At 43.0% G+C, this 16,271-nt stretch overlaps 2 protein-coding genes across 3 annotated transcripts in view; one reads left to right on the forward strand and one right to left on the reverse strand.

Annotated features, from left to right (window-relative positions):
* Positions 1-748: 748 nt before the first annotated feature.
* The window catches only part of LOC134194702 (titin-like), a 33,966-nt gene continuing 18,443 nt past the window's right edge, over positions 749-16,271 (forward strand). The window contains exons 1-9 of one of the 2 annotated variants that reach the window (XM_062663644.1): positions 749-1,152; positions 1,773-1,854; positions 5,080-5,182; positions 5,435-5,545; positions 6,592-6,679; positions 9,225-9,341; positions 9,406-9,521; positions 13,059-13,176; positions 13,411-13,492. In XM_062663644.1, the coding sequence (XP_062519628.1) occupies positions 1,044-1,152; positions 1,773-1,854; positions 5,080-5,182; positions 5,435-5,545; positions 6,592-6,679; positions 9,225-9,341; positions 9,406-9,521; positions 13,059-13,176; positions 13,411-13,492 (926 nt within the window). In that variant the 5' untranslated portion in view covers positions 749-1,043. Of the gene's footprint in view, positions 1,153-1,772; positions 1,855-5,079; positions 5,183-5,434; positions 5,546-6,591; positions 6,680-8,582; positions 8,769-9,224; positions 9,342-9,405; positions 9,522-13,058; positions 13,177-13,410; positions 13,493-16,271 lie in introns of those variants that run through there. The other variant, XM_062663646.1, reaches the window with a different exon arrangement.
* Positions 10,052-10,949, reverse strand: LOC134195006 (uncharacterized). The gene has a single exon (XM_062663999.1). The coding sequence runs from the start codon at positions 10,890-10,892 to the stop codon at positions 10,209-10,211; it is 684 nt and encodes a 227-aa protein (XP_062519983.1). The 5' UTR covers positions 10,893-10,949; the 3' UTR covers positions 10,052-10,208.

Genomic DNA, 16,271 nt, shown 5'->3' on the forward strand with positions numbered 1-16,271 from the left:
GCGGGCACGGCTTTCAGGTTTACAAGTCTAGCTTTAGAGTTACAGAGTCAGGTCTATGGAGTTTACGGGGCTAGAATTGAATTTCGAGAGCGTACCCGACTTCGTAGCTGCCAGGAAATTTGGAACGGCCATTCCCGATTTTCCGTTTCAAAGTTTCCTAGAAAATTTTAGTCCAGGGACATTTTCCCGGGCCCCCTCCCGGACTTAATTTGCTTTACACCGGCAATTAAAACTTCTGCAGACGCCTAACGTACTGTACGTCCCTGATTTTCTCTACATCACTGTGCAGTGTACCGTTTAATTAATTAATAGCAGGCCTGTAAAGAATGGTAATAACTAGAGGATTTGTCTCCGACCCTAGGCCTACAGTACTTACTACAGTACTTACTAGCTCTAATTAGTGTCTGACTACAGATTAAATTGAGAAAGCCGCATGCATGATCATGATTAGACTCTAGATAGCTAAAGGCATCTCGGATATTTGTTGTTAGACAAAAGTAATAGTCTAGATGCGATAATGCAGCTTTGTGTCAATATACGTATCTAGACGTAGGCCTTTGATTGACTTGTTCATAAATAATCTTCTGTTTGTGCATGCGCGCGCGACCGTATAGCATCTGACGACATCATTAGATTAGTAGTAGTTAGAATATACGTAACGGGTAGATCGGATACAACCGGCGATTGAGTTTCAAGTATGAAGCACTAGGGGATCATGTCACACTTACTACATTTTCACTTCCAAATTGAACACTCGCCATACGTTTTCCTTTATTTCTATTACTGACACACTAACATTGTCACAGACACCACACACTATAACACACATGCTACACTCGGTCATGTCGTTTCCGCGTACTCAACACAACACCGGGTGGATGCGAAGTCAGCCTATCATTCATCCGGGACCTTGAAAAGTTAATCCCATCCTTATCTTGTCTATCAACATTGCTGCGTCAAGCGTCGAAGCTGGAGGGCAGACCTCCTCTGCTACGCACTCCTTGCCGTCGTCACAGTGATCTCGAGCCAGTCAGTGTTCCACCATGTCGCATCTGATCTCAGCATTGACTCTCAGCGTGCTCTCTATCATCACCATTACATTAGTCGCCGCCAATATCACACCGCTCAACCGAGTTACAAGGCAGAAAGCAGGTCAGACGTCGTCTCGCGCTCAATTAAACTCCATCCGCTTCATCCGGTTGCTGCGGTTGCACACACTGTGTGTCTCCCTGTAAGCAATTAGTCGGATAGCAAGCTGCCGCGCAATCCTTCAATGAGCGAGCAAAATCTCATGGCACTGTTTACGTTCTACTCGGTCGACGAACCGAGGCGTAGCGTTTCATCACCTCGTTGCCAGATATCTAAACGTCAGACAAGTGTACGAAATTCGAGCTCTGATGTTATCGCGATGTCTCGTTTCCGTCCGACGCCTTTGCGCGGTGTTTTTGCGATCACAAGGCGTGTGAACGCATCGCCCGTCCTCGCAACTTGCGAAAACCGCGTGATCTCGTTTCAAACGCTTGTAATGCTGCCACCGAGCGATCAGAGTGGAGACACCCCCGCCCCCGCTTGGTGTATCAACTAGCAACTGCATGACTGCTGTCATCGTTTGCGTCCGTATTGCGTCGTTTGCGTTCACTTGTGCGCGTCTGTCGTACTGCACGTTTGTATTTCAATGCATTGCGCGTAGAAAATGTCCGATTGCGTACCCCCCGCTTGGCTAATGGGGCAGTGACGGTGTCGGGTTGTGTGAGGTGTTCGCATGTTTTCAGATGTGAACGAGAAGCGGTTTGACGGCGTCTTCGGACGAATGCTTATCAATGTCGACGCGGGAACGGTGATTGTGGGCGGAAGGTGAGGAGAGGAGAAAACGCGAGTATTGAATTATGAGATGTTGACGTTATAATTAGGTTATAAGGAGGCTGTAATGAGAGTGTTCAACGGGTTAGTGGTGCTGATGGAGCCTGACCATTAAACCACCATCATGCAAACATCTGCTCTTGTTTGGAAACGCCAAGCATTGCACAGTGTGCACATTGTGCTCCTCAATATTTTCTGATATTCGAATGTATATTGGGTGGATGAAGCCAAATGTGGCTTTTAATGTTTTTATTGCGTCTGCAGGCTGTGTGTGCAAGCAATTTCTTTGCTACACCGGTTGGCGTAGCTAATGGCTCTGTTTGAAAGTAAACACTAGGAAATAATAACAACACATCCAGAGTCTGGATCTAGTCACTCTGTAGAAGGGTACTGACTGCCATGTGTCTGTATGGGCAGCTCTATGAGTTAGGTTGTAGATACAGAGTTACGGAGACTCTGAGTTGTGTGTTTCTTGTCTTGAGTTTGGGGTGGTTTGTCCTTCAGTGCAGCTGTCATGTTATATGCGTGCAGCTGCATACAGACTGGCTGCATGAGTTTTCATTTGAACATGATGCCATCAGGACAGTCAACAAGATGAATTAGTTATCATTAGTTTCCAGCTGCACATAGCAAATGTGTGCAATTAGTGCAGCCTTCTTAATTAATAGCTCTAGGAAGATGCCTGCCAGACAATTATTTCAAATTTTGCCTTTCTGCTTGTGTCTCCTCCAGGAGTATGTTGATTTCTTTACGGTGTATTATGTGTTTACTGATATTTGGAGGTGATAGCTAAGCATATTCTTATTGCATCTGTGGAGTGTGCATTAAATGGAGTAACAATTTTTCATTTTTGTTTTCATGGACCATTGGTATTAAGGTGCATGCTGTATGGTGTGACTGTAACTGCTAGAGACAGGATAATTAGCGAGAGGAAGAGATATTCTTGAGTCAATCTCTATGTTTGATTCCTTTTATGGATTGGTTCTGCTGATAAGATAAGTTCAATAAACTTGCTTACCAATGGTATTGCAAAAATGACGTTCTTGAAACCTATCTCAATCTATTGATCTACTTTACTGTTTTCTACAGCTTCTAGAATCAATGCTATCGAGCTTCCTTTATCTGTGCTTGAAGCAAAAGAGCTTCAGGTGTTGTGTTCTAATGATTGTAGCTTGTACATGAATAGGTTTGTGTGTCTTGTTGTTCATGCTCATTTCTGTTGTAATTGCTAATGCTTACATGTGAGACTGATAAGAACAAACAAAACAGTGATGCTGAGCAGCACTTGAGTCATCTCCATCTGATTGTGTAGCTGCATGCATGTTTATGTAGAACTCTAGATACTAGCCTCTGGCCTCTGGTAGATGTCTGCTAGATGCTCTTTCAATATAGTGATGCTTGACCTGTAAATAACTTGTATTTGTCGTTCCAAGTGCTAGAAGAAAGGCGAATGTATGAGAGCTCTGTGCATTTTGTGATGTAGTTTCATTAGTAGACCTTGTGTATGTTGTGCTGCTAATGTTTTAAACAATAATAGAATGTAATAACAAGGGACTAGACACAGTTACGTCTATCAGTCCCTGTTGACATCATTGTCAAGGCTACAAAGTCTTTGCCTGGAGTTATGTCATACGATTATCCTCATCTAAACACATTCTGAAAGTAGCACTGCTCTCTTCTATGTGAATGTCTGATTAATCAAAGTTCCTGTTATTTGCAAGCATGAAGGTGACAGTTGCTTAACCAAGAACTTTAGTTTTTGAGAAAGAAATATTTGAAACACGAGGCTGTAACTGTGAATGTTCAATTTGTATCTTCAAAAGTCTAAAGAGTTTGGTGGATATGCTTGACTGTATCTCAAATTTGTTTACAGTAGCAAGTGATACATTTGGATGCTTTCTGATGTATGTAACAATAACAGTAGCACAGACTGAAAGTCTGCTATCGTTTTGTTATGTAACTCAGACACTCATTTCTTGATTCTTAAGAATGAGAATAAGGGAGATGTTAATTGGCTAGGAAATATTTGCCTACATTAAAGATATTGTGACCTTCATTGATTTATTTTAAATGCCTTTCATTTCGGCTTCCTTTGCCAAATATGAAGTTCTATGAGTACAACATAGTTATCTGTGACTAACGTGTATAATGTATGGGTGTACTCTATGTTGGATATTACCTTATGAAAATGGAGCAATGGAATTAATAGGAAGCAGTGGGTCTAGCTATGTGAAACTGCGTATATGTTTGAGCTCATACAGGCTGGTAGTTGTTACCTATTGTCATTGGTTACAGAGTGCTGACATTGAGATACAGTGAAATTAATTAACCAACTACTACAGTACTAGCAGATAGGAACAAACTAGGCCTTAGAAAGATGGTTGACACAGACTACAGACAGACAACAGACAGACAGTCACTTTTGTTGAGACAATATCTAATTTTATTCCACATAGCAGCAGGGCCAAAAAATTGATATCTTGAGAGGCAACCTTTTTAGCATCTTGAGAGTCAGACACATGCAGAAACAAAGCACTTTTCTCATCTGACAAATGTGTCATTGGTCTAAAGCTCATCTTTATGAGAGTGCAACCAAGAAGTTGCTGTGTAGCAAATGTGCAGTTATCCTATAGAACTAGCAGTTGACAGCATCGACCATCTGGTGTAGTGAGACATCAGATCTAGACAGAGAAAGAAGAGACATAGAGTTTGTGCAGAAACAGGTCATGATATGTAATAGAGAAGCCACACTGGTCAGTAGGAAGCATGCAACGGTGAAGGGTAAACAAGCATAGATCTTATAACAACACTATAGAGAAGGTCTGATCTATGGTTACAGTTGGCCAGTATAAACCCAATCTTGTTCCTGGTAAGCATGCAGGATTTAGTGACAGCTACCCATAGTTGACAATAAATGACTTACTAATAGAATGAAGAAAACAGCAGCATGCAGACACAATAGAGAAGATTGATGTCTTCTCAATAGAGAAAGAACGCACCATAACTAAGTAAATCAAGGTGGTAATGCTTGTCATGGCATGCAGAGGGTTGTTAATTAATGAGGTATAACTCATGCAAATAGATACAGTACAGACTGGATTACTGGTGTTACTGAGAATGAAGCATGTCCCAGCTTTTTATAGACTCTCAATTGGCTGATGTGGTTGAGTTCTTGTCAAGATTATGTGGTGATGTGATATTGAGTGTATTGGATTGCAGTGATACCTTGATGCTGTTCGACTATGATCTAAATGAAGTGAGTGTGATTAAGGATGAGTCCAGTTGGAGTGAATATTATCTCTGTATCAGGATCAGAAACAAGGTGTGTGTGTGTGTGTGTGTGTGTGTGTGTGTGTGTGTGTGTGTGTGTGCGTGCGTGCGTGCATGTGTGCGTGCATGTGTGTGTGTGTGTGTGTGTGTGTGTGTGTGTGTGCGCATGTGCGCATGTGCGTGCGTGTGTACATAGATGAGTCCCTCTTGTTGAAAATTTGATTGGCTGTTTAAATTTTGTCAAGTCTTTCAATTCACTTATTCATCATTTATTTCTTCATCTGTGCAAACTTTTTTTTCTTAGGAGAAGTGCAAGAATCATTATCGAGTCTTACTGAGCGGTCATTACAAAGGTGACCGAGCTTTGCTGGCTTGCGGCACTAATGCATATAGCCCTGAATGCACTTGGAGAAACGTGAGTGTAGCAATGACACATTGAAAGTCTCACAGGGTGGAGTTGGGGTCACTCCCACTTGTAGAATCCTCAAGGGAAGGGTTTGTTTATAGTCAGTGGAGGTTGTGTTTACTCTCGCTATCAAATGACTTGCATGCAAATATATGAACAATTTGTCAAGACAGTAAGCCCTAGAATGAGCCTTAATTGGTGAGGGTAGATGTTTGGTAGTTGCCTTTGGCATTATGAAGGATAGTCAACATGTGAGGTGAGTCATCACCTACACTAGAAGCTATGGAAGGTAAACAAGTTGGTGGCTTTATAGAGTCGGTTTGTTTGTAGTCTGACATCAGGGGCCTTATTTGCATGTAATATGGAGAGGGAGTCTACCAGCAATATGTGCATTGATCACATGTTGATTGGAGGATCACAGGCAATCTCTCAATTCTAACACAGTGAAAGCTAATGATACATTGCTTGTGCTTATACCCTCATGGTATTGCTATACATTGTAGCAGTTAGGAAGGTGGTGCTTTCGAGTTCAATTACAAAGATGCTTACACATCAGTTGGCTTGCACTTTTTTCTTTTAACATTTTGCTTAGTTGAGTAAACGTCTTCAGTTTGTACAATAGTTTGTGATGAAGGGGAGAAACTGACGATGTGGTAGCGTAATTGCATTTTAGTTATACTTGTTTTCATATCTTGAGAGATTGTATTGTGGTGAATGATGAGCCTTGGAGCATCACATAGGAAGTCGAAGTAGCAAGCTATAAAAGTGTGATAAAGACCAGGAATGTGGTTTGGGGTGTGATGAATATGTTCCCTTTAATAGTAATGCAAACTCCTCTTAGGCAGTGTGAATTAATCAAATTACTCAGTGTCTTGAATCAATGAACAAAGGTAGTGCGTCATTGTCATTGCCTCCATAGATTACTGCGTCTTTCTCAGACATTTAGTTATAGATGTATGTGTCAGTGCTTGTTGTATGGATGTCTAGATGCATGTGACAAACATACTAGTTATAGACTCGTTTCTGTCAAACTGAATGTTGCGTTTGTGTGTCAGTTGAGCAATTTGGCATTGCTGGAGAGATTTCCAGGAAGTGGAATTTGTCCTCAAGATCCGAACTACCAGGCCATTGCTGCTTTTACAGGTTAAGAGTGAGACAAGTATATCATATATTTATGGATCGTTACTTGCATCCTCACGTTTATTTTCAAACAACATATGCTACGTCTATATCCATACTGCAAATGAAACACTAAGCACTAAAACTAGAGTGTTTGTGCTAGTAACATGTATAACATGTATGTATGCAATAAGATACTAATTTAGTTGTAGGGTTCTCGCTATAGCCACGCTCAGAAACAGTAGGTAGGACTCCAAAGTTTGACAGCTAGGGAATGTATGAGAATTCCATACTACAGTACTGAAACACAATACAATATTACTTAGTAAGGGTGACATTAGCCACTAATCCAGGCTCTTACACGAAAGAACGCTGGATAATAGCCTAGTTCCGTACGTACTTGTGGTAATTGCAGTCCCGGATGTGCTGCCATTCATTGATAGTCCCAGATGCTCTTCCCGTGACACGGAAAGCACACCTCTTGTGACAATGTCCAAGAAGCGTAGCACCTAGAATCTACTCTAGACTATAGACTAGTCACGGCTTCTTGCGAATCAACAACATTGGTCCTTGCATGTCAATCAACGCCTGACTAGACATACTTTCTGTAGGTTCGTCCATGAAACTTGCATGCGCAACCTATGAACATCGCTAAGAAGGTTGAGTGGCGGTCGAAGTTGATTTCCTTGCCAGGGCACTTGAACGTATGTTACACGCAATAGCTACGACGTAAATATTCCTCACTTAAGATTGGCTCAAGTGCGCATGCTTGACTTGGACATGGACTCGCCCATCCCGCTACGCTCCCAAAAATCTCTAGCAAGAACCCTGAACTAACTAAAGAATCTTAGAGACAACTAGTTTGTTAGCAAAGAAAGTTACTAATGAGTGACATTTATTTGTTTTTGTGATCAGTTAATTTCTGGTAATAATAATTCTGGGAATTCGTATAATACCATAAAACCAGAAATTTGTTTTACCAGAAATTTGTGTGATCCTAATATTGTGCAAAATTTGCTCCAAACGAGCGCTTCAAAAACGCTATGCGGTTTTAATTTGTGTGATATTCAGACAGCTTGAACATATGTGTACTCAAGTATGCTGGTAATAGTTTTATATCGACCAATCAATAACCGCCATAACTACAACTACAACAAGGAAGACAGCCTGTATGCATACATGTTTGCTGCCATAACAACTACTACAACAAGGAAGACAGCTTCTATGCATAGATGTTTGCTGCTTGTTTAACTTCATTTATATGTGTGGAGTGACAGGAGAGAAAAACGATTTTTATTGATTGAAAATTGAAATAGTCTGGGATCGTAGTGTACACAGATCTATGGAAAACTGGCAAGACAAAGATGGAATCTATATGCATGTGCATGTCTATCCACAGTGTGAATTCAATTGGTGGGATGGTGTGTTTTCATTGCACAATTCGCACGATTTAAATCATTGACAAATTTCTGGTTTTAGGGTAATATTGCGTTATGCTTTTGTCTGCTTGTGTTTACGTCTGTGTATATCAAAGCTAGGCATCTAGTCCTTATGCATTGCAATAGGCATTATATACTGTATATCATTAAAAAATATACATACTCATAACAACAAGGAAAATACTTGTTTTTATTAGTTTTATCTGCAGCATTCTGTTTTTATTCATGATTGTGAGATAACACATCAATATGAAGGCTTCAAGACAGTTTATGGATATCTAGTGATCTTGTTGGTTTTGCTTGATAGACAGACGTAATTAAGTTAATATTTCTATTGCTTTTTTCCTGTACTGTCCCTGTGTGGCCCACACACTGAATAAGTCATATCCTCATGCTAATGTTATCACCTTTGACCTGACTGGGAGGAGGCTGGGTCACATAGGTTTCCAGGAAAATGAAAGTATGGACTCCCTTGTTGTTGGTATTGTTTGGTTTTGGATTTGTTGTGACCAAGCTGTCACCAAACTGTCAATTTTGTCTTCCGCTTGGGTGTCCTCTGGACAGAGAGCTTTCTAGGCTTGGAAATTGTGAACAGAGGAATGCATGTTAGGTAGCCACACTAAAGATTGGCAGGAAGTTGTTATTGGATTGTCCTATTGAGACTGCATAGATAGGTATGTGCATCCTGTGTGTCCTGTTGGGGAGTCATTTGTAGGCAGAAGTAAGTGTATTGTATAACATTGTGAGGGCTGATAGACATATACAGTCTGTGGTCTGCAAGTAATGAGGTTGCAAACGACAGGTTTTGTTTGTGACATCTTGTCTTTGTATTTGGTTTGTAACCTTGCTGTTGCGGGCTGCACACACACACACGTGTACACACATGTGTACACACACATACATACACACACATGCGCGCACACACACACACACACACACACACACACACACACACACACACACACACACACATGCACACGCACACCACGCTTGCAGTGCTGCATACACATGCAGATAAATGGACGGACAGACAGACAGACAGACAGACAGACTTGTAGAATGGTCATAACAAACAATGAATGCACAGACAAACAATGCATTTATAAGTCTTGAAATGTGCTTTGTTTTAGGTAAATCCCTCTACACAGGCGTTGTCCCACATGTTGGAATAGGTCGTGACGGCGTCATAAAGAAAGCAATGCCGGAACCAGCTTTGACAACAATCGAAGAGAGCCAGTTCTTGAAGAGTCAGACAAAGAATGTGTTGTTGTTATTGATGATTGTGTGTGTGACTGTTGTTGTGTGTTGTAGGTCCGACATTTGTGGCTGCATTTCCGGTTGATAACTACATGTACTTTCTGTTCAGAGAGACTGCATATGGCGTGGATGATCATTTGGTGTACTCTCGTGTGGCTCGAGTTTGTTTGGTAATTCAGAGGTGTTTGTGCTTGTGTGTGTGTGTGTGTGTGTGTGTGTGTGTGTGTGTGTGTGTGTGTGTGTGTGTGTGTGTGTGTGTGTGTGTGTGTGTGTGTGTGTGTGTGTGTGTGTGTGTGTTCGTGTGTGTGTGTGCATGCGTGCATGCTCGTGTGTGTGTGTGTGTGTGTGTGTGTGTGTGTGTGTGCATGCGTGCGTGCTCGTGTGTGTGTGTGTGTGCACGCATGGGTTCGTGTGTTTGTTTACTTTCTAGGTGCCTGTTCTTTGTCAGTCTGCATGACTCTGTGCATCTGCCTTTTGTCTAGCCTGTTGTGTCTGTTTACCTTTGTCTGTCAGTCTGTTTGTCTGTCTAACGTCCATCAGTTTGTTGTGTCTGTCTGTTTATATGTGTTTCATCAGTCTTTCGTTGTCTCTTGTCTGTTTGTTTATGTCCTCCCAGATTCTGTCTGTCTGTCTGTCTATCTGTCTGTCTGTCTGTCTGTCTGTCTGTCTGTCTGTCTGTCTGTCTATCTGTCTGTCTGTCAAAGGTATTTTATTCAATAGAACAAAGTACGTACAGATGGAGGCTAAATCCTCTACAACACAATGTCCTCATCAGTCCAATTAACTACACACGTGCTTGCTCCTTTACTAAAAAAAAAAAAAAAAGTAAAGGCCAAATGGCCTTGGAAAAACACAAATTAACTAGCATCATCTAAAAGTCTCTCCACTTTCCTGTAGATGACTCGAGCATTGGCTTTTTGTAGCTGAATGGACATGCGCTCCCTCCAATGTGTCTTGAATGAGGAGGCATTTGTTGTTCCATAGGCATCCGTTGATCTACTTGACAAATGCTGTAGGTACATTTCTGCTTGTTGTCCCCATCGACCAAAATGTTCCAAGACTAGTGGGACTGCTGTCACTGTTTCCTTACCAAGAAGTCGTTCTCTGCTATATTTTTCCGTTTTCTTCTGCTCTCTCCTGGATGCTGCAGCACCTTCCGTAGATGCTGATGCTGAAATTACTTCACTGCTCCAGGGATGTGCTAGCGAAATGTCTAAATCTGTGTTGGACCCTGATCCAACATCGAAAACTGTTATGTCAGGGCGGTTGTCAGATGTAATGTATCGATGACGTGGCTCTCTGTGATGGTGCATTTGTAAGCTGCGCAGACAGTCTGACCATACATTGGCAATACACTCATGGGTCCAGACTGGACCACCGCCCCACTTACATGTTAGGAGATGGTATCCACAACTGTCCAGAAAAGAACCACAGTCACACTGACGAATACAGCCATCGAAGGGCATGGCTAACCCCAATCTCAAGCAAGCCGCCAAACGAAAATCGCGGGAAACTAGTGCGAGCTTATTTGAGGTGGGCATAGCATTCAGCCAGGCTCCAGCGCCCTTGCCTTGAATCGATCTTAGCCTAGCTGCATCTCGCTGGGAGGGGGCCTTCTCGATCATTGCTGACGTCTTTTCTTTAGCGTGTTGCCGTGTCAGCCTCTGTTGTAGTTTAGTTGGAACTTGAATCATTTCAGTAATATCTGTCCCATCACTGCCAGCCTGCATCAGCGAAAATGCTATCGATTCCTCGACACCATTTGAGTTGACTAGAAGATCAAGTGCGGATTTGAGGTCTGGATAACGAATAGGCAGATGAACCAGAGTGTGAACCCAGGACGAAAGAAAAGCAAATCGAGAAGTGCTGAGGCATGGTGACATGCTGAAACCACCAAACCTGACCGGCAGTGTAGCTTGCATCCAGGAAGAGTCAGTGAGGTGACTATATCCCAATAAGTGAGTGAAGGTCTCACGAGAAATCTTATCATGGACCTCGGCAGCTGCCTGAAGTCTGTCAGGGCAAACTAAACGTGCTAAATGGTTCATGCGAGGAACATGGCAGAATCGTAAAAGAAGCATTGCACTCTGTACCTCTCCCAACTTCATCAACTGCTCACACAACAGCCTTCCACTCTCAGCATATTGGCTAGAGGCTGCAGACACATACTCTCTCTTGCCTATTGGAGCCCCAAGAACTATAGTCCCATCGCTAACTACAGGTATGGCATCTAGATCAGATCTGCCTGACATCAGAGGTCCAGATGGGGAATAGATCTCACACTTGCTGGAAGAAATTTGAAGACCAATATTAGAGAATGCTGGTCTTAGATAATCCAGGGACGACAGAACATCATCTTTCTCCCCCACCAAAAAGATGTCATCTAGGTAGGCAAGAACTCTGACAGTAGGAAATGAACCCTTTAAATCTGACAGAACTGAATGTATACCGGTTGAGAACAGAGCTGGACCCAAGGGGTCCTCTTGGTGGATTCCCTCTTCAGATGGAATGATGACAATACAATCGCCTTGCTGGTAGACCAGAGAGCTACTGTGGGAGTACATTTGACGAACGTGAGGATAAATTTCTGGGTGGAAATTAGAGACTTGTTCAAGGAGATGATGCCTGTGTAGTGAATTGAAAGCATTCTTGACATCCGTTTTGAGAACGATATAGTCCGGCCTGCCCTCCAGAAGAAGTTGAACATGATGATATAGCAGCTCTATTCCACAAGCTGTAGCCACTCCATGTTGATCAGGCTCAAAGAAGTTGGAAAAACAGCCCCTTTTCTGCCTGCAAATTGATTTTGCGGTAAGACGTCGAAGTGATTCACCTATGGCTATTGGTCTTACATCACCATTAGGTTTCGGTAGTGCAATAAGCCGAGCGGAAGACAAAAGTTCCGGTACTGAGCCAGGAAGGCATCCATTTGCAATGCCTGCACATGCAGCATGCAGACATTCAGCTAGCTCCTCATTTTCTATCATGCATCTAAAATGTTCGTATCGCCACCCAGACGGCCCAGTTCCCGAGCCCTTGGGTGAATCCCTGATGACACTAAGCAACACTGACATTGACAGTGAAAAAGATGTAGAGCTGGGGCAATCAGGCAGTGGATCACTATCATCCTCCTTAGATGGGTGTTTTGCCCTAAGTTTGGACACTGTATCAGCTGTAGACGGAGCCAAACCTTTGCTTGTTAATACCTTGGCTGCCCTGGAGAGTTCTCCACACTTCACAAGTCTGAGTGCAGCTCTTTGTGACTGAGATGCTGCCTCACGTCTAGATGCGCCCGTATTGTTTTCATTAAACTGGATCAAACCTTCCCAATGGAAATCTAGGAATTGACTGTATAGCGATCTCACTTCCTTAATAACTGCTCGCCCTCCTCTTGACAATGGTCGCAACAACATCCTTGGAAGTAGAAATAGAAGTTTCCAGGCCGTCTCATCTGCCAGGTTTTGACGGATTCTGCGAAGAACTAATAAACAACATTCTTCTGTCTGACTGTTTGTCTGTCTGTTTGTCTGTTTGTTTGTCTATTAGTATGTTTGTATGTATGTTGTTTATTGATTTATCTGTGTGCTCCTTGTTTGTTTGAATGACTTTGTCACTTTATGTGTATGTACTCATGCTAGTACTTCTATGCACTTAACACGTACTCATTACATTTATTGATGGTATGTCAACAACAATTCTCTTCCTAGTATGACGACCCATCCAAAAGTAAAATCTACCCTACAAGGTTCAGCAGCTTCATGAAGGCGAGGATCTTCTGCTCGGTTCCTGGTGGATTGGAACAGCCGTACAGATTCGATCAGATTGGTATGATATAGGCCAGCACTCACATGCATCAGATATCAACAAGACGTCATACTTACTACTGCCTCTTACGTTTACAATGGAGTTTAACTTTTGTTGGTTTTATAGATACAATTTGGCGTGTTTTTGTTGTAATGCAATTTTAGTTTAATATTTAGTGGATTGCCAATTTAGTTGTTGATGTTGAGTAATTGATATTTATGAGTTGAGTTCTAATCGCAGTTTTCTGTGTTTTAGTTGATGTGTTTGATCATGTTGGCTCTATTGTCCCAAGTAGGCAAGAATCTCGTCTTATGTATGCAATCTTCCGCACTCCAGCGTAAGTATGCAATCAGGGGCAGACAGACAGACAGGCAGACGGACAGACAGATGGACAGTCGAATGGATGGACAGAGACAAATGGGCGGACAGATGGACAGACACAGACGGATGGACGGACGGACAAACTGACAAACAGATGGATAGATGAATAGACAGACAAATGGACAAACAAATGGCTGGATGGACAGACAAATAGACAGACGGGCAGACTGACTGACTGACTGACTGACTGACTGACTGACAAAGATCATTTATTGAACATACAAGGCACTACGTACATCATAGGAAGTCGAAACATAATAGTCGCTACTGAAATCTAAAACCCACTAATGAATGCTACTTTGAAGTTCGCAGTCTAAAGCTATATCAGCACTAGAACTTTGTAAATGAAGTCTGTCAATCTTCTTCAGCAAGACTTTAGCATTGCATCTCTGTAGGATTACACTCAATTTTTTTCTCCAGTAGGAACGGAATTCAGCCTTGTTGCATTTTCCGTCGCTGTCCCTTGATCGCAATGACAAAGTGTTCAGGTAGTCTGTCGCAGTATTCCCCCAGTGACCGAAATGTTCAAAGACTAACGGCGCAAAGTTAGGGGTGGAACCTCCAGGTAAAAGATCTTTTAAGTATTTGGCCTTCTTCTTTTCTTCTCTTCTGGATGCAGCACATCCACTTTCACTACTCGACCTGGGAAAAGCTTCGCAGCTCCAAGGGTGGGAAAGTGAAATATCAAGGTCAATGTTAGAACCATCTCCAGCATCGAAAACCACAATGTCCGGTCGATTACTATTGTTTGTGTACCTGTCTCGCACTTCTTTTCTGTGGTGAAGACCCACCTCCTTGAGGCACTCGCACCAGCCTGCTACGACACTGTCATGTTGCCATACAGGTCCACCCCCGTGTTTGCAGGTCAAGAAATGGTATCCATAATCATCTGCTTCTTTCCCACACTCACAAATAGGTGCCAGGGACTTGAAGGGCATTGGGCATCCCAGCCTCAGAAGAGCCGCTAACCGAAATTCGGAAGGCTTAAATGCAAGCCTATCTGAGGAAGGTGCTGCCTCTAGCCATGAGCCACTTCCAGGACCTTGAATCGACCTTAGACGAGCAGCCTGATGTTGATCCTGAGATTGATCCAGAAGGTGTTGAAGACTAGTTGTAGATAACTCGTCCGTGATGCGATGTTGTAGCTTGATGGGCTGATCGGTTAAGTCAGTGAAGCAAACCCCTCCAAGGGTGCTTGGCGTGCCCGCCAAGAGAGAATCGATATGCTGCTTAGCTTCTTTTAGATTCTGTCCAGTTGCGCCCAGATTGTCTAATATTGACTGTGAGCTTTCCCAGATATATGAGAATCTTTTCGGCAGTATTGCTGATGAGTGTACCCAACCTGCTAGGAAAGATGCAGGTGAAATTTTTTCGACTGAAGTCATTCCGAATCCCCCTTTTCTTATGGGCAGGATGGCTTGCGACCATTGAGCCTCAGATGTATTGGTGACACCTATGATGTGACTAAAGGACGCATGCGTTATGCTATCATGGATGGTTGCCGCAGGCTTGAGTAAGGAAGGAGGAACTGTTCTTGTCAAATGATTCATGCGAGTTGTGTGGCAGTGCCTCAAAAGGAGCATGGAGCTCTGAGGGTCATCCAGCGACACAATCTCTTGGCAAAGCAAGCTGCCTGACTTGGCGAACTCGATGCACTGTGATGCAACAAAGTCGAATCTCCCAATGGGTGTCCCCAGTAACACAGATCCTTCCACGGCTCTGGGAAAAGGAGCCAAAATTTCAGTGGACCCTGGAGAGTAGATTTGACACTTTTGATCAGCAATCAGTAAACCAGATTCTTCAGCCAATGAAAGCTTCAGATTAGCAAAGGAATCAAGTACAGGCCCCTCATTGCCGAGCAAAAAGATGTCATCCAGGTAGGCTAAGACTACTATTTCCGGGTAGTCAGCTTGAATTTTGGTGATTGTAGGGTGAATTCCTAAGGCAAATAGGACAGGCCCCAGGGGGTCACCTTGGTGCACACCTTCTTCAGAAGATATGATCGCCGTTTCCTTTCCCTTGACATACACGAGAGGGCTGGAATTTCCATACATTTGCTCAAAATGGGCCAAGATGGCTGGAAATTTTGACAAAACTTCCTTGTGCAAAGAAGACCTCTTGATGGTGTTAAAGGCATTCTTTATGTCAGTTTTAACGAGCACCCAATCCGGTCTGCTTTCCAGAAGTAATTGAATATGGTGTGTTACCAACTCAGAGCCACCAGGAGTTGAAACCCCATGCTGCAAGGGAGCAAAGTAGGCAGAGAACTCAGATTTCAAGTGATGACAGATAGCCTTAGCTGAGACTCGGCGGAGAACCTCGCCAATGGCTATAGGTCGAACATCACCACTGCTTTTGGGCAAGGCAATCAATCGGGAAGCAGACAGCCAGGTAGTGACAAGGCTTGGAAGATTTCCTTCAGCAATGGATGAGAGAACTCTGACTAAGGCGTCCTGGGTCACAGCGTTATCTAGAAGATTTCGGAGGTGTTCAAACTTCCAGCCCGAAGGGCCTGCTCCAGAACCTCGAGGGGACTTTTTAATGACGTTGATAATGACTGAAGCTGGCAAAGCCATTGAATTGCAGGTATCAGAGTGTGGAACAGGGGTGTTGGGATCTCGTGTAGGGTGTTTGAGAGATAGTTTGGCCACTGTTTCATCACTAGCAGGTGCCAGGCCTTTGCTGGTTAATATTCGAGCAGCTCTTGACAACTCGCCACTTTTCACAAGACGAAT

Source organism: Corticium candelabrum, chromosome 19, assembly GCF_963422355.1.
Source record: "Corticium candelabrum chromosome 19, ooCorCand1.1, whole genome shotgun sequence".
NCBI classification, from domain to species: domain Eukaryota; kingdom Metazoa; phylum Porifera; class Homoscleromorpha; order Homosclerophorida; family Plakinidae; genus Corticium; species Corticium candelabrum.